The sequence below is a fragment of the Tachypleus tridentatus genome, chromosome 1 (genome assembly GCF_004210375.1).
Source record: "Tachypleus tridentatus isolate NWPU-2018 chromosome 1, ASM421037v1, whole genome shotgun sequence".
Classification (NCBI taxonomy): Eukaryota; Metazoa; Arthropoda; class Merostomata; order Xiphosura; family Limulidae; genus Tachypleus; species Tachypleus tridentatus.
In genome coordinates this window covers 54,628,197-54,653,596 of record NC_134825.1, presented here as the reverse complement: position 1 = coordinate 54,653,596, position 25,400 = coordinate 54,628,197, and the positions used below count along the sequence as shown (strand labels likewise).

Here is a 25,400-nt window from a genome sequence, read left to right as displayed (position 1 = left end):
GTTAGTGCTGTTCAAAGAACATTAGTTTTTTGTGGTTCTTTTGCAACTGTACGTTTTTATGATATAAAAGGATGTCGAAAAAAATCAAGACGGGTTATAATTTTAGTCGAAGAGTTCGACATTGAAAGTTCAAACACATCCAGAAATAAGGGATATAAATAGAGATAGCATCAGCAAAAGGCAGTTTGGAATCGATAACGATAAACGTGAGCCCCGGCATGGCCAGGTGGTTAAGGCACTCGACTCGCAATCCGAGGTTCGCGGGTTAGAATCCTGTCACACCAAACATGCTCGCCCTTTCAGCCGTGGGAGCATTATAATGTCACGGTCAATTCCACTATTCGTTGGTAAAAGAGTAGCTCAAGAGTTGGCGGTGGGTGGTGATGACTAGCTGCCTTCCCTCTAGTCTTACATTGCTAAATTAAGGACGGCTAGCGCAATAGTCCTTGTGTAGCTTCGCGCGAAAATTCAAAACAAACAAACGAGAAACTTGGAAAAGTTGCAGTCAAAAGCCTTGTGTTTTCACGTGTGAATTTGGTGAGGATTTTAAATTTTCGGAAAAATTCAGTGAAAACATGATTTAAAATGACGAACAAAACTATGAAATCTATGAAAGTTTTAAGTGGATACTTGAGAATAAAAAGTTTACAAGGAAAAATGCAAGAAAAACAGTGAAAAGAATAATACTACGAATATTTTTCTTTTTTCCTGTGTCAGGAGTGCAACACATTGTTGGAAGTAATGGTATTATGAAGTAGTAGTGTCAAAACGGCCTGGCTCGTCACGTGATACACGGTGTACGACGTTTAATTGGTCAAGGGCTTTGAGTTTTAGCTGAATAATAATCCAGCACTTACTGCCCTGCTGAATCATAGGTATTCGGAGGACAAGAGAGGAGTTCGTGAGATGAAAAACTAACCCCAAGTACAGATGCTAATCCAATTGAAAATTTATGGCATCCGTTGAAAAGAAATGTTGGCAAAAGAGACGCCGACAGACCAGCAACAACTATGGAAGATTGTAAAGCAGAATTAACAAGAAATACCGGTTGATAGTATCAAAAAGAAAAAGAAAAAAAGGCAAAATTTCCGTGATTGATCGATGATGTCATATGGTTAAGACTGGTGAAGGAGAGACTAAGTATTAATTATTCAATAATTATGTTCAAAATTAACTTCTTATACACCATGCAGCGATACTGGGTAAAAATATAGCATATAAAACAAAATAACATTTTATTTTTATTTTGAAATCTTTCTTAAAACTTGTTTTTGTTTTTATTACTTGGACTTTTTACTTTAGGCCCGGCATGGGTAGGTAGTTATGGTGTTGGACTCGCAATCTGAGGGTCATGAATTTGAATCTCTGCCCAACGAAACATGCTCGTCCTTTCAGCAGTGGGTACGTTATAATGTTAGTGTCAGTCCAACTATTCGTTAGTAGAAGAGTAACTCAAAGAGTTGTCAGTGGATGTTGATGATTAGTTACCTTATCTTTGAACTTTCATTACTAAATTATGGATGACCTTCACAACCTGTCAATCTCATCTTTCTTCTTCTCATACAAACCGGCCTAGCATGGTCTGACGGTTAGGATACGTGACTCACAACGCATGAGCCGTGGGTTCGAAACACAGAACCCAACGTGCTCACCTTTCAGCTGTGGGTACTTTATAATCTCATACAAACCGGCCTAGCATGGTCTGACGGTTAGGATACGTGACTCATAACGCATGAGCCGTGGGTTCGAAACACAGAACCCAACGTGCTCACCTTTCAGCTGTGGGTACTTTATAATGTCACAGCCAATCCCACTGTTCGTTGGTAAACAGTATCTTAAGAGTATGTGGTAGATGCTGCGACCGTTTGTTTAGCTGTATTCTACAGGGTGTTCGGAAAATCATTGTGCACTTATATATTTATTAACAAACATGTTTCAATATAGAATACAGGAGGTAAATATGAATGACAATTATAAACAATGTTGAAAGTGACTCCAGTTGGCATCAATACAGGCCTGTATCCATCTTATTTTGTTTCTAAACACCGCTATCAGTTTCTGGCTTGAAATAGACTGAATAAAATATGATTACACAACTGCACAGTGACTTTCCGAGCACACTGTGTAATTCAGAATTAGATATGGCGGCAGATAGCTTTACCATAAACAAACAGACTATACAAAGCTTGCACTTTTTATGTGGTAGAGAAGATCTAGAATATTTATGTGACTGAAGACAGAGTTCACTTTGACGTTCTTATTCACTATCTTGTCTTGGCTCAGCGATGATCATGAATTACAGTTGACATTATATAATCTTTTTCACTTTCATTCATAAGGTCGTAGAATTTCATACAGTGCTTATAAAGTCAGTCTTCCTATCCTGAGGGCCCGGCATGGCCAGGTGGGTTAAGGTGTGCGACTCGTAATTTAAGGATCGCGAGTTCGCATCCCCGTCGCACCAAACATGCTCGCCTTTTCAGCCGTGGGGGCGTTATAATATTACGGTCAATCCCATTATTCGTTAGTAAAGAGTAGCCCAAGAGTTGGCGGTGAGTGGTGATGATTAGCTGCCTTCCCTCTAGTCTTACACCGCAAAATTAGGGACGGCCAGCGCAGATAGCCCTCGAGTAGCTTTGCGCGAAATAAAAAAACAAAACAAATTATATCCTGAATATGTCGTGAAAAACAACTTGTCTACACGTGATTTGTGTCGCTTTTCCAATCTGAGATCCTTCTTGGTTATGTTGTGTTCTGCTGTCTGAAGCACGTATATGGCTTATGCCACTAACTGGCATTAGATGTCACACTTTGCTTATCAGGTACGGGGTGCAACTTTTGTTAGGTTTCGTTTTTGGATAGTCCTCCTCGAAGTTGAGTCAAATAAAAGAGATATTATGTCTTGGAAATTCTAACCCCTCCTCCTCAATTTGAAAACTTTTGTGGTCCTGGTGTTCAAATATTTTGTGTGGAAAGGGGCTGTTCAAGATAGATGCGATCAATTTTTGGTGGCTTCACACTATCTAAGAAATACCAGTAAGTGTAAAAGTGTAGTTCTGAAATATGCCGTTCCACGAGGACTTTTAGACTTTATATCGACTATTGTTGTAACGTGACTTGCTGATACGTATATTCAAAAATGTTTTAATGTAACGTACTCGAACTTCTATATTAAGCATCACGGGTACACGCTTATAGAAGAAACAACGAGATAATTTAAGAGTGCCTTACATTTTTCAACGTTAAATTAATTAAAGTAAATGGGAAATACGAGATCCTAAGTTTTACAACTTACCAACTTGTAATTCTAACGATATCCTACATTTAACGTTACTGGCAGTTTCACAATGCTCATTGGCTGATGCAGAATCATGTTAGATTTTTCTTTGTAGCTAAGTGTAACCTAATGACAGAGAGTTCAAGGTTCACGCCCCCAGCACAGCTGAATGTGGTTCGCACTTTTAGGTGTGGGTGCGTTAAGAAAAGTGCGTCAGTCTCGTTACATGATTTACAGTCCTTGTAGTGATGAATGCTCATGACTATCTGACTTTACTCAAAATTATAGATTACTGTGTCTAAATTTTAAAAGATCTTTGACCTGGATGTTTAGAGTTTAAACCATATGTTGTATGAGATACAGTTCGGGTTGAAAATACCAGAACCTTTCTTTTGGAATTCTACCATAACTAATAACTAGATTATCATTATAACTTTCCCAACTCAGTTACTCGAATACCTTACATCATCATTTCCAAACTTTTGTTATCCACGCCCTCTCTTAATAGATTTGGCTTTTTTTGTGTTCCCCCTCTTTTTTTTTAATGAAAGATTGAGTTCAGTACACAGATACGCATTAAAATACTGTATGTGTTGTAGTAACTACTTGTCATTTTCATTAATAAAAATATATTAAAACGCTTGATTTTACATTATTGCACTACTGACTCTACATTAATCGCTCTCCCCCTCCCTCTCTAAGAGGTCAGTTGCGCCCTTTTTGGGGAGGCTTTCAGAAATGTTATTGTACGTCGATGCTTAATAACTATTGGATGCATTCTGCCACGTGCTTAAGTCCACCAATCATTGTACATTTAGAATGTTCTCTCTTAATATTCCATGTGTTACCAATCTCCTCTACGCTCATTTGTGTCAAAGAATTAAATATACAATTTCACATTATTTCTACAATACTCTTAAATTGTTTATGCTTAACTAAAAGATTTTCCCAAATATTTATCAGAATTAGAACGAACAAATGAATTTCATACCACTGTATTCAAATTTTGGCGGATGAAGATAATGAGAATTGAAATAACATAGTTATAAAGCCTGTTCTCTGAGGTAATGAATGTGACAGAACATCACATTTGACTGCAGATGTTTTATATCACATTCCTCTTTAGTTTATTACCACTATTATTGTCGTAAACTAAATGCTAAAGACAAGAAAAATAACTCGAAATACAGTTGAAACTTGCAAAGGACTGTGATGCTGTCTTTAAGTAAGAATATGATCAGAAATGTAGTGACACTTTAGACAGAGCACAAATTTGTTAACATCTTGCAGGCTTTTAGTGTAAAATTACTCAATATGCTTTGACTAGTAAATTAAATAATTGAAAAGCGTGTAATGCAGTTCTCTCCACCTGTTACTTGTAAAATAATATTGTGGATGAACAGTTAACAGGGTTTGTGGAACGTAGGTACTTTTTAAAAATTATTTTGAAATGCAGGACTATGGATTAGAAGGTTAAAGGTTCGAGCCACGATATACCTGTTAACATGATTCTCGCCTTCACCTACTGGGACATATTAACCGTAACATTCAATATCGTTATTCGGTTAAAAATGATCATGTAGGTGTTGCTGACTAATTATGACTCTTTTGGTCAGAAACCAAATTAGATGGCTCTGCCCGAACTCTTGGATCTTTGACCTGCTCGTTTAACCCGTGTCGTATATAAATGTAAAAATACTAGTGTCGAACAGAAAGAATTTTGCTCCCGATTGCTAAGCAGTATGTCAGAGGGCTTACAATTTTTAAAAATCATGCTTCAATGCTCACAGTGGGCAGAACACAAATAGCCCATTGTGTATTTTTGTGTTTGACAAAAAACAAACATGCAAAAAAACAAGATTTTAAAGTACAATTTCGGGTATAAAATTTCACGTTTTAAACTAATCATACATTTGTTCTTAGTCACTTGTGACTGTACACTATTATGGAAATATTCCTTTGTATGTGACTGTTACGCATGCATGTTTTTCATATGGAATTATTAACTAATATTTTTTATCTGCTTGTTAAATCTAAAATGTCTTAACTTATTTCCTGAACAGATGTCCCCCAGTGGCACAGCGGCATGTCTGGACACTTACATCGTTAGAAACGGGGTTTCGATAATCCTGGTGGGCAGAGCACAAATGGCATTTTGTGTAGCTTTATGCTTAATTCCAAACAAATAAACAATCTTGCATCAATATTTTGTCAATATTGATTATTATATTCAAATAAATATGTTACTGACGTGTTAAACCTCTTACTTATTTTTTAATTTTAATGATATTAAGTGATATTTGTTTGTTAATAGAGCTTTAATATTCTGGTTACAAGTTAAGTAAATCTGTCATTAAAACTATTTTTGTTGACATGTTATTATACAGGATGTTCGGAAAGTCACTGTGCACTTATATATTTATTGACAGACGTTTCAATATAGAATACAGGAGGTAAATATGAATGACAATTATAAACAATGTTTAAAGTGACCCCCGTTGGCATCAATACAGGCCTGGATCCTTCTTATTTTGTTTCTAAACACCGCTTTCAGTTGCTGGCTTGAAATAGACTGAATAGACATATGATTACAAAACTGCACAGTGAGTTTCCGAACACCCCGTATATTCGTTTTTCACTCATAAGCTGTTCGAAATCATGTAATTTGTTCTTGTAGTAGAACAGTCTCACAGCTGGTTGTAGTCTCAGGTGATAGTCCTGGGTTACCATCCTTATATAATAGAATTGCAAAGTGTCTCTGTTTGGAATTTTAACGATATTTTATTAATTATTATAGTACCTTATCTCTAAAATAAGAATGAACATTGTATTCGTAACAATAAAGTTTGACTTCTTCATAACAGTAAAATTGCATCTAAGCCAAAGGTATTTTATATCTTCATTGCAGTGAAGTACCTTATTTTTACATCTCAACAGTAAAGTTCTTCGTAAGCCTAAAGGTAGAGTTTCATAATCACATGAAAGTAAAGTTCTTTATGAGCTTACAAGTAAATATTTTCACAACAGCAGAGTTCCATGTAATCTTGTCTCCCGGTGGGTCAGCCGGTAAGTTTACGAACTTACAACGTTAAAATCTGAGGTTCGATTCTCTGCGGTAAACAGAGTATAAATAGCTCATTGTAAAACTTTTCACTAGGGATACAACAACCGTTTAAGTCTAAAAGTGAGGGTTTATGTTTTCAAAACCCTAAAGTTCTATCCTTTTTTCAAATTTAATTTCATCTTGTGTTAATTGAAAACACCTTTGTTTTATTCACTCAAAGAAGATTGTTTCACGTCTTCGTAACATATTAATCCCACGTCTTCGGTCGTCAGAGTAGTTGTGATATGTTTTATTTTAAGTCATATCACAGCCAGCTTTGATGAGCAGAGATGCAGGTTTCAAGCACATTTTCTTGATACCACTAATTTCACATCAACGGAGGTACCTACTTAAAGAAAAAATATTTCAAATTTTTTTATATTCTCATGTTTATATTTCAGTCCAAAGCAGTTTGCTTTATCAGAAGATTCTGAGATGAATATTTTAAATTTGTACATTTTCAAATATAGTTCTTCATCAGAAACCTTGTTAAAAACATGTATTTTCAGATAGCTGGCAGAAATGATATAAACAGATTAAAAGTACCACCGATAGAGCAAAAATGTTTGTGCGTTATGTAAGTCAGATTACAGGACACTTATTTTATGTATAAACAATAATTAAAAATATTATAGATTCACCAAAACAGTTTCAAAACGTTGTATAATGAAAGCGTAAATATAAGAAAATAAGACTAGAAATGATCAGGTGTACCACATACTATTTCGTGTGATTTCAAAGAGATATCGCATTCTTGCTTATACATCTTCCTTCAAATAAGACCACCCACAGTACTGACAAATATTTAGGTGTTAATTAAAAATCCCGCATCAAATGAATAGTGCAGTATTTATTTGCATCTCTATGCGTAGTAACACTTTAAGACTGTATAAGGGATAAAATATTTTGTATAATAAATTATTTAATACTTACACTAAGTTATGTGATTGTAAATATGTGAAGTGTTTGATAAAATATTGTTATTTGAGTGGCCATTTTTATTATAGTGTATATTAACAATAGAAGTTTCGTTCCTAAAGTCAGAATTTTATTTCTTAATTAGTATTTAAAATATACAGTGTGCGAAATTAATTTTATTTGAAGTACTGACTAGTTTAGTCTCAAGAAAAGCTTTTTGGACGGCAAAAAATTATTATCTTTGCAGCAGTAATTTTCCATTTACTACTAAATTTTTCTCTCTTAAAATATATGAACGCTCAAAGTTATCATGGTATGGAGGTTTTCGTCCGTTGGGTAAAAATCTCTGCCTAGCTAGAGCTTAGAGAGCTATTTAAACGTAGATGCGTCTAAATTTGGAGGTAAGCGGTCGTCTCTGTGTCTAGAGGTTCTCGTACGTTAGTTAAATGTCGTCATACTTCTGAATCCTAGAGTTTAGAAAGGGTACATAAACGCAAAGTGTTTTATATTTGAATGAAAGTCGCCTCGAGCAGCGTAAATATCAAAATGAGGATACGTTTATAGGCCTAAATACAGTAACAGTATTACTGAATGTAAAGCATTATGAAGCTTAGATCTCAAATTTTCAAGTTACGATTAATATTGCTGAAAGACTTGTATCTAACCCTTCTGTCCTGATTGGCATTAGAACGCCTATATTGTTTTATTGCTAGAGTCTAGGTCTTGGGCTAGGCATATATAAGATAATTGAATATTTATATGTGTATGCATGCATATAGAGATTTGGATATATTAGAAAGCAACATGCATAAAATGTACTAATGTTAGATGTCTTTGCATTTTTATCTTCTCTTTCTTATTTTTATTGGGTTGAGGAATAATTCGTGATCGTTTTTTCAAGTTAAAAAAATATATTCATAAATGAAACGCTTTCGCAAAATATTTCATGTCATTTGGTAGATAATTTTTTGCTCTAATAGATGGTGTGTTTGATTTTCATATGTCTAATTTTTGCTTTCATTTCCAGCTCATTAAATGGAATGTCAAGTGGACAAAATCGAGCATTTTCGACACCATCTGCTTTTCGCATTTAATTTCTTGCAATTTCGTTAAAAACAATGCATACTATATACCTAGGTATTACATGAAATCAATTCCACTATCATAATAAATGTTTTGGGTGTGAATGGGTTCATGCATTGAAGTATTGATATAGTCTTGCATGTAATGCTTGAATGAAATTACCTAGGTATTAAAAATAAAGTATCATAATAAATGTTTTGGGTGTAATGTGTTGATGCATTGATTATTCTTGCATCAACCTAATAGTATTAAAACGACTTATGCCTCAACTTAATAGTACACTTACACACACACACACACACACACACAGGTATGTGAGTAAACGAGAAGTCAGGGAGAGAGAGTTTTATTTTTGCTTTAGAACCACGAAGTCTAATAACACTGCACAACAATTTTTTTTGAAAAGTTTTGCTTCCTGAAAAATTTTTGCTGATTGTGACAGGTACCTGGTGGGTATGCACAAATATAGTTTTGGTTTTGCTTCATCACGTAGGAACTCTGAGAAATAGACAGTTAACTGTTTACCGGTAATAACGTATTTAATTGCGTTTATGTTTCTAATATGATATTAAGTTCAACATAATTAAAAGTGTTTTGCTCCTGATTTTCGTTTCTATTCAATGTCCGGTGCATCACGTTGCAGTGTCCAACAGTAGTCTGCAAGCATTGAAGGATTCCAGTTGCCCTGATATCGTTTTTTCATTGTAGCAAACCTGAAGATTTCGGTGAAACGGTACGTGATGGACAAATTTGGATGTGATTTTCGTGATCAGCAGCCAAAAATCTATAAGGAACACTCAACAGTGTTCAAGAAGCAAAAACTTTGTTGTGCAGTGTAATATATTCACGTTTATGTGCCTAGTGTATAAGGCGAGTATTTTTCGTCGGTCAGTTGAACCAAGAGATTTGTTGTTATGGTAACCAAACTCATAGGGTATGTCGTACCAAAAACACGTTTAAATCTGGGTGTATTTAGCTCAAAGTGTCTTTTCATTTTGATTCTTGGCCTTGTTACTAAGAAGGTTGCAGAATCCACAAGACAGGATCTGTACTTTAACAGACAGATAGATAGATATTTACTGATGTAACGAGAATTTGCGATTTAATCTTCTGTTTTGGAATATGATGAATGAAAAGTTTTGACTGCAGTCTGTATAATTCGATTTATTATCTACTGATTTTGCTATTTCAGGGAAATGTTTTTTGTGTTTTATTTCAAATAATGATCACACATACATCTGAAGTGTTTTCTGGATATTAGTTATTCTTTTTATTTTGTCTGATATTAGTGTTTGTACACATACTTAATGTTATTGGTTTTGAGTATGCCTAATGTGAAGTATTTTGTGTAAAGATGAAGTTAGTGGTCTTTCTATATATGTTTAAATGTTATTGACCTTGTATGTATGTGTACTGTAACTTTTGATGTGTCTTGATTTTAGTGATATATGTGTTTATGACAGTATATTTTTTCTGTATTCTTTGATGTTACCATGTTTTCTGTGTTCAGTTAATATAAAAATACTAAACTTACAAAAGTTCATAGTTATTAATTTAAAACTGTTTAGAAAGAAGAAGAAACTCCTTGCTTAAAATATTCGATTGTTTAATATTTTGATAGTTGATGAGTAGGATGGCACCGTTGGTTGGAAGAGAGATGATTGAAAGGCTGTTTATAGAAGTGTTTGGACATCTTTGTCTCAGTGCATCTTTTCATATCTGGAAGGTAGGATTTCCAGACTTTGTCAAAAATAATTTTTTGATAATAACATGTTTTTTAATGAATAAGACTGTAATACGTGATACATAATAAAAAAAATATGTGCAGATGTAACATTGCATTATGTAAGCTAGTAAAATTGTGATATATATGTGTAAGTAATGTTATGACATGCAATAGCATGATTACACTAAATGCATTAGTGAAATTATTACTCAGTGATTTTATGATAAATACAATACTAATAAAAAAACTTATATGGATACTAGTTTCAACTTTTTACATATCCTTTTAGTCTAATGTATGTGTGTTGAAGAAACACACACTCCTTATTTTATAACAGAAGTTCCAATTCTTTAAATAGCATATGATGTCAGAAGTGGATTCAGCTTTCAGTGATTTTCAGATTTGTTGAAGTTTGGCAATCTTAAATTAACAAATTTTCAATAATCCTTCTTTTGAGGCAATTTGTTGTTTTATGTGTATGCTAGTTTATAAATATTTCAACAGCATTAAAATTTTTACCCTGGAAAAAATAAAAGCTTGCATCTCAAGATATAAAACAGGGGGGTTTGCTGATCTGTCACCCCCTCTTCAAAAGATGATGTGCCCCTTTTCAGAGGTCATGCCATTTATGCAATCTTTTTTTGTTATGAATAAAAATGGATTATTAGTGTTTATGAAAACACGGCAGACAGGTTTAAAAAACTTGTCCATTTATACTGGAGTTTTATGGCAAACTATCAAATATCCAGACCATCTAGCAATCCATGTGAAATGAATTAGACAAGTAATATCATACTATACAGCCTTAAAGGAGAGTATTTGTGCTACAATATTCTTCAGGTACTCTTTATGTGCAGCCGTTGCAAGGTTTTGAATCACAACCTCAGGCCAGTGTTCTAAGCCCTGAGGTGGAATAGTCATTATTGAAGAGGAAGTATCCAGATTTCAAAATGGGTAAAAAGATTTACAGTTGATCCTTTCATGTAAATAAGTTGGTAAGTTTACATGTGGATTAAGCTATGCTACTGCTAAATGATACTATGATAGGTTTCAGAATTAATATACAATTTGTTTGATTTTGAACCACTGACAGTGGCTCCCCCAATGCATGCTGATTCCCTTCAGTTCTGAATTTTTCTGCCACTAATATATTCCCATGCCAATCCTATAAAGAAGCTTATATTGATGAAATTAGCAACAATTTAGATACCAGACTCATGAAACACAAAAGCTATACCACAAATAATCAAGCAACTAATGCTGATTTTCTACACATAAGAAAATTTGATCATACAATAAGCTGGGAGTCAGCCAAGCTAGTACATAAGTAGTACAGGTAAGTTATGTCAAAACAAGAACTTTGGGAAGTTTGTTAATCCAAAGGTCAGCAAATTTGAACACATCTGAATATCAGTTAATGTTGACCTCATTCTTATGTCATATACCATTCAAGGAATTAGAACTTTTGTTATAAAATTAGCAGTATATGTGTTTCTTCCACAAACATTTGACTGAAATGGACATATGAAATGTCCAAAATAATATTCATATAAATTTAGTATTGTTTCGTTAATGTGGACTTACGTTACACAGTATTGTATATTCACCTATTATTGCAAGAATAATATAGTATTTGTCACAGAATCCATACATGGTTAATTATGTGTTATTAATTGCATTGTATATAGTCAAATTACCAATCTTTTTTAAAACAAATAGTTAAATTAGTTAGCAGTAATTAGAAAATATATTAATTTGTCAACTAAAAGCTGTATTGATTTTTATAATCAAACTTATTTTGTCAAAATGTGTATACATTTTCTATGACATATACATGTGTACTACATTTATTTGTTTATCCAAAATCCACTGGCTGTGTAATATACATCAGTCTGTTACTAGTGATAAATGAAAGGAAATGTGTGTGCTGCTAGGGAAAGTTGTGACATAAAAAAGAACCAGGGTGTCAAGGTGGGATAATAGTGGAAACATCAGACTCTATATACACTACATGTTCACATTTTACAATATATTTTAAGAATTGCTCTTGGTAGCTTGTATCTCATTTGCCTGGAAAGATGTTTTTAAAAGTCTAATGCCCTCAAGTGGCTCAACAGTAAGCCTGAAGACTTGTGGCATGAAAAAATAGGTTTCAGTACCCTTGAGAGAGACATCACAAATAGCACATTGTGTAGCTTTGTGCTTAGTAATAAACAAACAAAGTTATGTGTGACAGTCAGTTATTTGTATGAAAAATGCTTATCTGAGATACAAGAAATCACAGTCCTGTTGGTGTTGGATTGTAAGCTACGAACATTAAATGACTGGAAGCATGCGATGTTATCTGATTGGTTACATGCCAGCCTTTCTCTACTAACAGTAGAGGTTAAGTAATAGTGTGAGTAATGTTTTTGTGTCATGTAACTAGTTTGTTCAATTTTTAATAAAATCAAAGATCTTCAGAGTGTGCACTTAAATAGTGTTGCTTATCATGGTGATCTCATAACGATTTGTTTCCATCCTGATGGACAAGGGTTTTTTCAAGTTGATAATGCAACAATTGGTTTGTTCATATTATATAACAGTGGCTCAGAGAGAGAATCACAATGACTTCAGTCATCTTAACTAGCAAAATCATTGGACCTGAATCAGATTAAATGTCATAAGATCAGCTTTAATATTAAGTTTATAATATTTTGTGCAGCATCTGTGAACTTGGTAGAATATATTTCTCACTAAGGTTTGAATTATTATAGTAACTAAAGGTGGTCCAACTCAGTGGATATCCTAATAAATTGGCTAGTTACTGCATTAAACAGTCATTGTGGAAATCAGCAAACTGTATAATGCAATACAGATTAATTTAATTGTACATTTATGGGTTGAAAGTGTGGTGTACATTTTAAAAAAAAATTAATGTTTAGAGGTTCTAGAGATGTTTAGATCTAATTAGGAAATGACTACACACACTCACAGGAAGTTTGTAGTGTATCTGGTGATGAATGTTGTAATGATTTTAGTTGTTGGAAATTAATCTGTTTGTTGATTACACACTAAACTGATCCAAGTTGTCTTGAATATTCATGGAGAATTTGATAATCAGTTAGTTGTCGAGCTGATTCATTATTTACATTCAACAAATCATTTATTTTCACATTAGACACGGATATTTCAAATAATAAGAAAACAATAAAACAGGAAACACTAATTTTAATTAGTTGATTATTTTTATGAGTTAACTCATGACATCAATTAATTCAGTAGAACAATCTTGAATTAATCAAAAATAGTAATGACAAACCATATTGGCAATGTTTTGAGAATCTGGATAGTTGGAGTAATCAAAAATCATAATAATTGGAAACTTTATAAATTTCATTATTTAATTATTTTTATGAATTGTATTAATTATAATTTTGATTAATCTGTTATTTTGCATGATACTAATCAAAAGGATTGATGCTCATAGATAAATTCTTCTTTTAATTAACTTAATTAATCAACCAGCTCTACAAATTTGACATATTTGTAGAGAATTTGTTAACCTGATAATGGGAAACTATTATTCTTGCTCTAGGTTTTGTTATGTTTGTTAAGTCTGTTTGCAAAATGTGAAGTTTATTATCAGATAGGACTGAGTACATTCACAACAAGTATTTAATTTTAACTTCTTTGACCCTTATAAAATATTGTAAGATATTTCCCATCTGATATTAATAAAAAAGGTGGAAATATGAAAAAAAAAACAGGTTCTATAAGTACTGTATTAATGTAAATGTTTAAAATATGGAAGTTGAATTAATTTTAAGAAAAAAAGTAATATTTATGGCTAAAACTTGATCATTTGTTCATATTTTATCATTGAAAAAGGTTTCTTTTGTTTTTTTATATTTTTAATGTTATTATGCATCCCATTATTTCCAATAATTATGTTTTTGCTTGATTTTAGACATTATTTTTAAAAGTTAATTATTAAATACTTGATTTCAAAAAAGAAACTTGTGGAATTGTAAATGTGTAAAAAAAGATATTTCACGCCACTGAAGAATAAATGTGGCAGAATTTCTGTGATCCAGTGTTGATAACTTTCAAGTGTAAAAAAGGCTAAATTATTCATTGTGTGCTAATTTATTTTGGTCTGTATTTACACTTTTAACACAACTTCTTCAATTGCAAGGGAAAAAAATGAAAATTTTGTGGCAGTATTTTTAGCTTTAAAGGAAGGTAAAGTTTCCCAACTGGGGTGTTCAGGGATATTAATTTCCCCCTTTGCCCTGCTTGCAGTAGATTTTTGTTGGGATTTTGAGAATTTGGATGTGATTTTAAGTCTTCCTTGTTTTTTTGTTGCTTGATTGATATTTAAGGTTGTAGTTGTTTCAGAGAAGTGCAGATGGAGATGGAGATGTCTGGTTGGATCAAGGTAGCTGAGAGAATGCAACCAGGGCCCATGGCATGAAAAATGCAAGGAAAATATACAGATAAAGATGTTTTATCACTCATGTTTCCTTTTTTATTGTTTTCTTGCATAAATTAAGGTAGTTAAATGTTGAGCATTTTTTATGATCTTAGAATTATAGAATTGTTGTCTAGAAGTTATGTTTTGAAGATAAGAGTACACTTGTTAAAGTATCACCAAAAACATTTGGTCTCAGTCTAATTTTTTTTTTGCCCTTTTCAGTTTGCTAGCATTAAACATGCAAGCTCTTGAGGTTTCACACAATAAAAGTCATGTGCAAACATCTTTTGTCAGGTTTTCTCTTCTGACTTAAATGAAGCCTCAGTGCCAGGTATATCTCTGCATAACTTATATTTCCCACATAATCTTAAAAAAAAGGTTAAGAGAATAAACGGGCTTGAAAGTAAATTACTAGATACATAGGTAAAATGTGGACCCATTGTTGTTTTGAAGATGTGAAAAGTGAGACAAAGGGGAACATGAACCTTCCTGGTCATATTTTTCACATAGGAAAATTAAAGTACTGTATCTAAATTTTTATAATCTGCCAACTTATATCTTGTTAGATAGATTAAACTAGGCTTACAAAGGTTTGGTAATGTATATATGTTTAGTTTTGGATTACAACACCCTTTAACGTTTTCTCATGTTTTATGATTCAACTAACATATACCCCATTAAAAATGGTGGGGCAAGTATTACCACCCCAACCACATAGTAATAACATTTAAAAGTCTACATAAAAACAAGAAATATAATACTCAGCTTAAAAAACTTCACAGTCTATTATATTTCCTGTTTTTCCTAACTTTAAGTACTGCAGTTAAGTAAATGTTTAAAAAGTTGTGGCATAAGAGAACATTTGACTTTTGACAAGTTTTTTAAAATAAATGATGGAAGAAATTTATAATTTTACAAAATGATACTTGTTGTTAGATAGTTGATTATTGGATATATATCTAATATATATATTCACTTCTAACATACTTGAATATTCTGAGTAATCCATACATGTTATTTAATCTTTTTATTTGAAGAAACTATTGGAGTTTATATTATTTAATTTTTTCATAAAAAGTCTTGATGTATATATATTATAACTAATTTAAACTTTTGTGAAATAAAATTTTCTGTAAATCAGATTGGAGAAATGTTGATTATTCATTTCTGTTGTTAGGACAAGTGAACTCTATATTAAAATGATATTTATAAATGACCCAACACATACATAATTATATAAATATAATCTGGATAATAAACTCATTTCCTGTGTGTAATTTCTTCCACTTTCTTCAAAGTTCTCAATAGTTTTCTTGTAATCAAAAAAGGTTTTATTTCTCAGTATTTAAGTTGTAAGAACATGCTTTAGCACATTTGAATCATGTATCTATCTGCTTGTTCTTTCAGTTAGTTAATAGCAGTGATATATCTTTATAGCCCCATAGATGTGAAAGAATGTCTTGTACTTATGGCAATGATTCTGGTCAGAGACAGAGTAGGCAAAGTGAGGCATACATCACTATAAGTTTTTTGACTTCTCAGGCTTCTAAAAATTGTTTGTACATAATTAAAAATTCATTTAACATCTTACAAAATGTTTTAATGCCCTAATGTATCCTGTAGAAAGTCTGACAGAGAAAAAAATAAATCATAATTTGATGTTATTTCAGTAACAATGATGAATATAAGGACTTTGTTTTACTAATAAATGACTATTAAATATATAAGTACAATTATTTCAAATAACTGGTGCAGTTTTGTTTTATCTTCAAGATCACATATATAATTCAAAACAAAACAGATATTCTAATATCCTGTAACTTTACATCAAATAATTAAAAATTATTCTCTATTTATATTTTCAGTGATATCTCTTGAATTTAAAGTGTAATAATATACTATTATTTAAAGTAGTGCTAGATTGTATATACTTGTGTGGGTTTTTTAGTCTAAATTTGTTTTTATTTAGCTTGTAGTGGGTAATAAAATATTGCAAACTCTTACTGAAGATGTTTCTAGATAAAATAACATTATTTTTTCAAAATGATATTTATCTCTAACTGAATACTGTACTACCTCCAAACTGACATAAGTTATGTGAAACATGCAGATTTAAGTCGAGTTTAAAACTTGTTCAGTTGAATAGATATTTAATAATGCACTATCTCCCTAGATAGCTGCAATGGTAAGGTCTCATACTACAGCTCCTGATTCTTTGTTAACAAAGAGTGTGTTGGTTGATCTTGCTGAGAAGTTTGTTCATGCAACTGTGTGGTCAGTGAGACAGATGTAATATAACTCTAATTTGTAAATTATTAGTTTTATTTCTAAGACTACTAATAGCTTTCAAGATTTTCTTTTTCATGGTATATTTTTTTTAGTTTCGTTCTTTCACGTCAACACTTTTGTCCATGATAATTCACTACCTGTTGAAGAACTTGACCATGAAGTTCCCCCACATTTTTTTAAAGTTGGGATGATGTACTAAACATTAGATTGGCTGTTACCAAGTGCCTCTTGGTAAGTTATTAGGTTGTTTAAATGTTGATTAAAGATTTTCAATACTTTAACACTTTTTAGTTCACACTCTTTAACTGTGACGATTTATAGCTGTAATTTTTGTTGTGCCATTTCTATTCTGTATTTGAGCACTGCGAGAAATGTGACTAAAAGTATATAATTTCATGAACAATTACAGTCAGTCAACAAAGAAATCAGCAAATGTGGAGTAAATTATTAATGTTTTGTAATATATTTTTATTTTCAATGTAAAAGACAAATCATATTCCATTTTTACAACATGATGCTTAATGCTAAGTGGTTTATATTTTTTTGTTCTATCAGACTATTTGTCTAGTAACCAGACCCTTATTATGACGTATCATATCAAGCATTACAAAGACTGCAGACTGATACTGATGAATAAAACTTTATTTTTATCCACATGAAAACAGCTGTTCATTGAAACCAATTGTAAAGTTATTCACTTAAAAGAATCACATTACTTGTTTCACTAATTAGTGATTTATAAGTTATGTCTTGTATAGCATTGTATTCAATCAAGTTGAGAAATTAGAACAATGGACTTTATAGTTTTATAAATTAATTGATATTTTACATATATTTTGTGACTTTTCAAAAATCTACTTATTAAGCTATTAAAGAACAAAAAGGTTATAAACTAATAGAAAACCACACATGTGGCCTGGCATGGCCAGGTGGGTTAAGGCATTTGAGGGTTTCAGGTTCAAATCCCTGTCATATCAAACATGCTCGCCCTTTCAGCTGTGGGGGCATTATAATGTGATGGTCAATCCCACTATTTGTTGGTAAAAGAGTAGCCCAAGAGTTGGTGGTGGGTGATGTCTTACACTGCTAAATTAGGAAAGGCTAGCAGAGATAGCCTTCATGTAGTTTTGTGTAAAATTCAAAAACACAAACAAATAAACAAGACGTATATGATGCTGAATACTAAATGCTACTCAATTAATTGTACTTTAGAAAATGTTTTAATGCAGTTTTAATACAGCTTATGATGGAAAACTCAGCTTTCTCTACCTTATAAGATAAACATTATTAATTTTGGAGATTCTGTGCTTCTTAATTTATTTATAGAATATTCTTATGATGAATTACTTTTTGTTTTTAGTTTTAAACCTGGTGATATTTAGTGAATTATGTTTGCACATCACAAATACACTTTTAATGTTTTTTTATTTGCAATACAACATACAACACATAATAAGTGGGCATGAATAATGTCCTAAATCAGGTACTAAATGTGAACATACATAATGTTTGTCTCAAACTTTCTTACATACACTAGGCTATTGATAAAGGAAAGTATTCCTTGTAGTTATGTTAAAGAAACCTGCACTTCAGATTTGTTTAAGCTGTATCTACAGAAATGTACCTGGTTATATTTTTTCCTGTGCCATACATTTATATATTATCTAGGTTATTATGCACCAACATTTTCATCTTTTTTGCACTTTCTTTGGGTATATCATGGTGTAATGTAGAAAAACTATTTTCCCTCTGTAATTTCTCAAAAAGATTAGTTTTTTGTTGTTGTTCAATTTGTCTTTCTTCTGGGCTGACTTTGGCATAGTGTTTACTGTACTTAGACTGTTATTTTTGTTTTGTAAAATCAAACTCCACAGTTTGAGACCATGAGTGTGTTATAAGACTGCTATCCAGTTAGATAAGAGAAGCTAAGAATTGGCATTGGTTGCTGTTGATTGGCTACTTTGCCTCTAGTCTGTCAATCCAGAAGTAAAAAAACAGCAATGACATTTTGTAGCTGTGTATGAAAATTAAAAAAAAAATCTAAACAGTCAATTCAAGAAACTATATTTTTGTGATATGCATCTATATAACATGAACTAAGTATCCTGTAATGTAATATACACATTCATTTTTATGCATATATTGATATAGTTTTTCTTAAAATTTAACACAGGTATGACTTCTTAAAATTGCATCTCTTTTTACCAGAAAAAATACCATATCTTGAGTACATATTGAAAAATCAGTTATATGGTGTTTGTGAAATTGTACACAAAGCCACTTGAGAGCTGTATGTGGTAGCAGCAAATAATTTTAATGTGATACACACTTGAGAGGTGGAAGCTCACCAACTTATGAGCTACTCCAATCATCACTCTTACTTCTCTCCAGGCAAAATTATTTTTCTTTTTTTACAGTAACAGGGTTTAAACAATCTTATGCACTGACAACTCATTTGCACTTGATCCCAATTAATAGGATGACAAAATGTAAAGAGCCAGTACATTTTTAAAAGAAAAATTATGCCCTTTTAAAAAGTTGAGAAAGGTCAAAGCCAAACATATGGAAGGAATACTGCTGTTCCAGTGAAAAATCTCATGCATATACATTGTATTCTGTAGTATACACAGTTGAAAACACATAGATTATCTCAAGGAAACTTCAAACAATCAAGTCTTAATGTTATGTAAAAAATAAAACTGTTCAACATAAAATTTGATTGCTTTTCTCTCAGTTTTGAATTATTTAAACATTTTTTTCTATCAGAAATGATTCAAAAGTGTAAAATTTGCATTTCATCAATAACTATTCAACTTTGACTATGTATCTCAAAATACATGAGTTGAAGAAAGGTCCAAAGGTTCAGTTTCATATTAAAAAAAAGTTAAGTTTACCAGTTTATTTCTGCAGACAATGTGATTAAGATGTGTTGAATATTGAGTTGTTGTAAAAGATAGAAACGTGTACTTTAAGCTTTAAAATGTTGACTCTCTTCCAAATCATCTTTCTTTCACTTTGTTTTAGTGCAAACACACACATTTGACCATCTGCTGTCTGACCACCCTGGGGAATCAAACTCTTGATTTTAGTGTTGTAAGTCCATAAACTTTACTGCTGACTTACATTAGGACTAAGCTTTCCTTTGACAGGCAGGGTAAATCAGAAAAACCCTGTCAAAATGCCATTATTTTCATTCATCATTTCATTTTTTTTCATCAGACAAATTTACTTTGGTATTGTTGATGTTTCTTTGAATTTTAATTCTACATTTAATTCAAACCTATTCAAAAATAATCCAAAAATATAAGTCCTATATTGCTAACTCACACAGACCACAGTTTTCAAAGTTTGAACTGATCCATCTGTCAGCTAGTTTTATAGAACTTAAGAATCTATCTATTTAACCGTACTCAATGGTTTAAAATTTGATATTTCTCTTGTACGAAGTTAATGACTATTATTATTACTTTATACTTCTAGACATAATTTGCTTAAGGCACATTAAATGTCTATTTAACTGAAATAAAATAAGGTTTATTGAACCTTTTGTTATTTTTTTTTCTACTTATATCTTGATATGAGTAAACGGATTATCTGTGCTGTCCCTGTTGTGGTTTTCTAACCTGATTTTTATTATGATAAGTTTTCAAACTTACAGCTGAGTCATTAAGAACAAGCATTACTGATAATACTGTATGACCATGTTATAACTTAAATGATTTGCTAAGATTGGATTTTGATTTTCTATGCCACACTTTCCTTGAGTAAATAGTGCATTTAAGTCTAACTATTGTTCTTGTGATGTGACTTCAGTTTAATATGTTTCACTTGTTTATTGTCTACACCTGTGCCCTTTTTTGAGTATGAGGTACATAAATTAATAAAACTAGCTGAGGATACTTATGGAAGCAAAACAAATTGTGTAAACCTTTTGTAAAGTTAACTTGATTTCTTTCCCCATGGCTCAACAATAAAACTGAGGCTTTATAATGCTAAAATTCAGAGTTCACTTGCAGTTGTGAGCATAGTATATACACGTCTTTTTTTCTTTGGCACAAAAGAGCAAACTTAAAAAGCTTTAAATTTGCCTTTCTTGTAATATAGTTGAAATGAAGAAAATATCACATCATCATTTTCATGGTGTTGACTAGTTCGTGTATTTTCCACTAAATCGAACAAATTTGCATTAGTATAGCGGATAGTTTTGTACTTTATACATCTCTTCCTATATTCAAAGTACATATATTGCATTTTTATTTAATAGATCTCCTTCTACACATTATTATAAATATGGCTTTGTGTATGTTTTATATTTTTTTTTCACAGGAGATTTCTTCCTATTGTAACACCATCTATTTCTTATGTCACTGAATAAACAATATAGATAATTGATGTCAAATTGTCAATTCATTACATTGAATTTTTGTTGAATTAATAAGTATTTTGATGTGCTAAACACAGTTTATTTTATTTAAAAAAAAGTTGTTGTATAATATGACTTTTAAATATGAAGATATTATAAGAAATAAGCAGCTTTGAAGAGAAATAAGTTTTTTGAATAAACCATATTCTGTGATTTTGATTTAAAAAATATATTCTTTTACATGTAATATCATTCTATCATGCCATTACAGAATGTGAATTTAAACACTATGGTAATAACTCTCTGATCCCTGTGGACATTTGAATGAGCCAGAATAAGAATGCTTATTCTTAAGAATTTCCATATACTTGTAACAATGGCATGCATAAGGGTTCTGCTTGAACAAACTTAAGAGTCATGGTACCTCATGTAGTGTCTTATATATTAGAAGAAATCAGTTTGATAGCACTCTACAAAACTCAATATCTTAAGTTTTGTTTTGGCCCACAAAGTGTAGAGAACTGTCAATAGAGCAGAGAGTTCAAATAAAAGCTTTATGTGATACTGGTTAGACTCTCCAACAAACTGTCAAGTACACCTTAGATTGTGAGAACATGACAGCTAAATTTGAAAAAGGAAAGGAAGAACACCTAAAATCAATAACCTTAAGAAGAATAGTAAAGTAGTCACAAGTGCTCAAGCTTTAGGGTTATGTTAAAACCATCTACACTCAAGTTACTGGTGGGGAATATCTTCATTTGTGCATCTTTCCAGTGATCTTGAGTATATAGTAAACAATCATGTACCAAACGACTGGAAAAAGTGTGCAGGTCTACAGTATTGAGAAGACTCAACAAGAATGGAATATTGGGTTATGGAGCAATTTAAAGACATTGTCAATAGACTGAAATATGCTATAAAAGTACAAAAATTGCACTCTTGATGATTGGGAAAGGGCATTATGGACAGATGAGTCAAAGTTTAGGTTGTACTTCTAGAGGAAGTAAAATGAAAGATACCTCAATGCATAGCACCTACCATGAAGCAAGGAAGTGGCAGCGTGATAGTTTGGGGGTGTTTTTCTGCTGAGGCGACAGGAGATATTTGCAAAATAGATACAATAATGGACCAGCACAAATACCATTATACACTGATCCATTACAGTATACTCAGTGGTTTGCATATTATTAGTACAGGATTCTACTAACAGAAGATCATGACCCCCAAATGATTATCCAACTTTGCAGAAATTACTTAGCTGAAAGAAGAGAAGCTGCTGGAGTCATTCAAATGATGCAAAGTCCCAGTCTCAACCCAATTAAACATATCTGGGATTTGATAAATTTAAGTTACTTCCAAAGAAATTTAGTATCAGAGAAATTTGATGTAAAGTAACAAAGGGCACTATTATTAAATATGTTGCAAAAATGCCTGAAGGATTACTGCAGACAAATAAAATAGAAGGGGGCATAAAAAATATTAACTTCCACTGAGTTTCTGTTATGTTAAATATGAAGATTATTAAAATTTAATGTTTCACCTGTGATTTACCTTCCATTATTCTTTGAAAGTAGCTTGAAATTTAATTTTCGACTTAATATGTTTGCACAGTACTGTAATTAAACTGATCTAGATAAATACCCACAATCAGCAGCAAGGACAGAACTTCATCAGGGAGTGTCCTTCTTTGATAAGAGTCTGCTCTCCTCACAGATCAAACATAATCTCTCTGTAACAACCAAAACTCTTTCTCTCTGTCCATGTGACAATTGCAAAACACTTCTCTATAAAGGGGAATGCAGAAGACAATGCAACTATTCAAAGAAACAGTAAGTTTGATTGTTAGAAATTAAGCACAAATCAACACACTCGAGGGGGGGTAAATCAAAGGTACAGTATAGGTGAGTATGGTAGGTAATATTTGCATGTTACAGGCACATCTTCAATATTTTATTAATGATGAACAAAATTTTTTTAAAACTTACCTTAGTAGAGAAAAACCTAACAACAATAAACCCTGAAAAAACCTAATTCACTTTTTGAGGTTAATATTGAATATCAGGTTTGAACCAACTTTTATATGTCAGATAAATATAGGATGAATAAGGTTTAGTTTTAATCTTTTTTCTCTTTTCAAAACGACAAAGTCTATAAAATTTTAGTGTGCTACAACTTTAAAATTAATTTAATAATATATAATGTTAAATCTCCTTAAGAATTAAGTAAACTGACAATGCAACTAATACAAGTACATACAAACTACAGTTACATGCTGAAACACTAACAGAAAGCAAATATATAGATATACAGAAAACCTTGATGAACAACAACAAAAAGTATTAGCATGTCAACACTTAACACTGAATGATTTGTAAGAAAAATTGTTAATAACATTTATTTATTTTGGAAGTAGCAATGAAGGGCATTACTCAAAAATTGGTGCAGTTTTAATTGTCTTTAAAATGTGGGGAGATCATTAATCAAAAGTGATGTGTCACTGTTAAAAAAAACAGTTAAGTATTATGTTTTAAAAGAAATAAAATAAAATATTTTTTCAACATCTCTGTTATAAAAGTTTATTTTTATCATTTTCATAAATAAAATTAACCAAGAAAAGGATTTCTTGCTACATGTCATCACTTCCTTCCAATAGGAAACTTTGAATATCTTCCTTTATTTTTGCTCTGAAAAGAAAAAAACTTTGCATGATCAGTATTAAAATGTCATAAATGTATTATCTTAAAATATTTACAGAAATGAACAACAACAGCAATTGTCTATTGAATAATTAAATGATTACATTTAGATTAATTATTTTTATAAACAAGTACTAAATATCATCAGCCATACACAAAAATTGTAAGTATGTAATGTGCCAATATTATTTTCTTAAGGTTTATGCCATTTCCATTACTTTCTCAAATGTGTTGTGGACTCAAAAAGTATTCCAGGGTAACTAATATCTTCTTGTCTATCATAGTGAAGGAAAAAAAAAAGTGCATTAACACTGATTTATTCACTTTACTAACCTGTGCTTTGCTTTCTGTGCTTCATACAAGAGGTGTGAAGGCAACAAAGAAACATCAGACTAGATAAAATATATTATATATAATTATCATTAATACATAAATATTACTTTATGAATAATCTGAGTCATTTATTTCTGCACTTATTAAACACTTGTAGAGTATATAAATAAGGACATACATACCTTCACAGCAAACTAGTGACTTTTGTTAGTTTGACACTTTCCTCATAATAAGCATGTAAACAAGAATGTCAAATGGTCACATTGTAATTATATATGGTTATTCTGCCAAAGACTGCAGATCTTTAATACTATTTCTTTCTCTGAAAGACCCAAACCAAGTTGAAATTTGTTTGCAACCTCAAATTTTCAGTAAACAATATGGTTTACCAACATAAAGAACTGTGTTAAAAACAAACATTTCATAAAAAGGGAGGGGCACAAAAATTTCAAGATCTCTCCTTGAGTACCAATAAAAACCTGGATGTAATTATATTAATGTTCAAGTAATGAAAAACATTAAAAAAAACAGTTTCAGTTATGTTCTACCTTTTATAAAGTGACATACATGAATATGAAATATAAAAAATTTAACAATTCAAGTCAATGTAAATCAAGCAATCATAGGGAAATATATAACATATAATACAGTAACAGAAAATACTGAAGGCAGGATCACACAGCTATAGCTTTTTTTTAGAAACTTTCAACATATACAGAATTTATAGGCCTTTAATGAAAGCAATTTTAATGTCACAACAACAATCATTTTTATGGAAAATGAGCCACAGAGAGTTTCTTGGATGTGGCTTATGTTGGTTAATAATATATACCATCTCCAACAAAGTACTTAAAATATAAGATGGGATTTTTTTATTGATTTAAAATATTTTCATAAAAATTTTATTTGTTACAGTAGTATTTGGAACATTTTCCATAATTCCTTTTAATAGCATAATACAAACCAAAGAGATACTGACAAACAGTTAAAAATCTGAAGATGCAATCATCTGTTAAAAAGGATACTTTTTATGTATGTAAATATATACATGCTACATGAGGTCGATTTCCTTGTGTTTTAAAATTTAGAAAATCCTTGTTTATTTGTTATATCTTTAATTTTATATTACATTGAACTAACAATCTCATAATACTGA

At 31.5% G+C, this 25,400-nt stretch overlaps 2 protein-coding genes across 38 annotated transcripts in view; one reads left to right on the top strand and one right to left on the bottom strand.

The window, feature by feature from the left end:
- LOC143249061 (serine/threonine-protein phosphatase 4 regulatory subunit 1-like) overlaps positions 1-25,400 on the top strand; it is a 161,005-nt gene that overhangs the window by 119,207 nt on the left and 16,398 nt on the right. For 13 of the 36 annotated variants that reach the window (XM_076498258.1, XM_076498315.1, XM_076498273.1 and 10 more), the window contains 3 exons: positions 10,003-10,107; positions 16,945-17,083; positions 19,877-21,241. In XM_076498258.1, the coding sequence (XP_076354373.1) occupies positions 10,003-10,107; positions 16,945-17,043 (204 nt within the window). In that variant the 3' untranslated portion in view covers positions 17,044-17,083; positions 19,877-21,241. Of the gene's footprint in view, positions 1-6,714; positions 7,833-8,682; positions 9,115-10,002; positions 10,108-14,471; positions 15,701-16,944; positions 17,084-19,876; positions 21,242-25,400 lie in introns of those variants that run through there. The other 23 variants (XR_013027555.1, XR_013027556.1, XR_013027533.1 and 20 more) reach the window with 14 other exon arrangements.
- The window catches only part of Ctu2 (Cytosolic thiouridylase subunit 2), a 31,799-nt gene continuing 29,545 nt past the window's right edge, over positions 23,147-25,400 (bottom strand). For both annotated transcript variants that reach the window (XM_076498228.1, XM_076498236.1), the window contains exons 14-15: positions 24,245-24,303; positions 23,147-23,899 (exon numbers count right to left, since the gene is read on the bottom strand). In XM_076498228.1, coding sequence (XP_076354343.1) covers positions 23,842-23,899; positions 24,245-24,303 — 117 coding nt within the window. In that variant the 3' untranslated portion in view covers positions 23,147-23,841. The remainder of the gene's footprint in view (positions 23,900-24,244; positions 24,304-25,400) is intronic.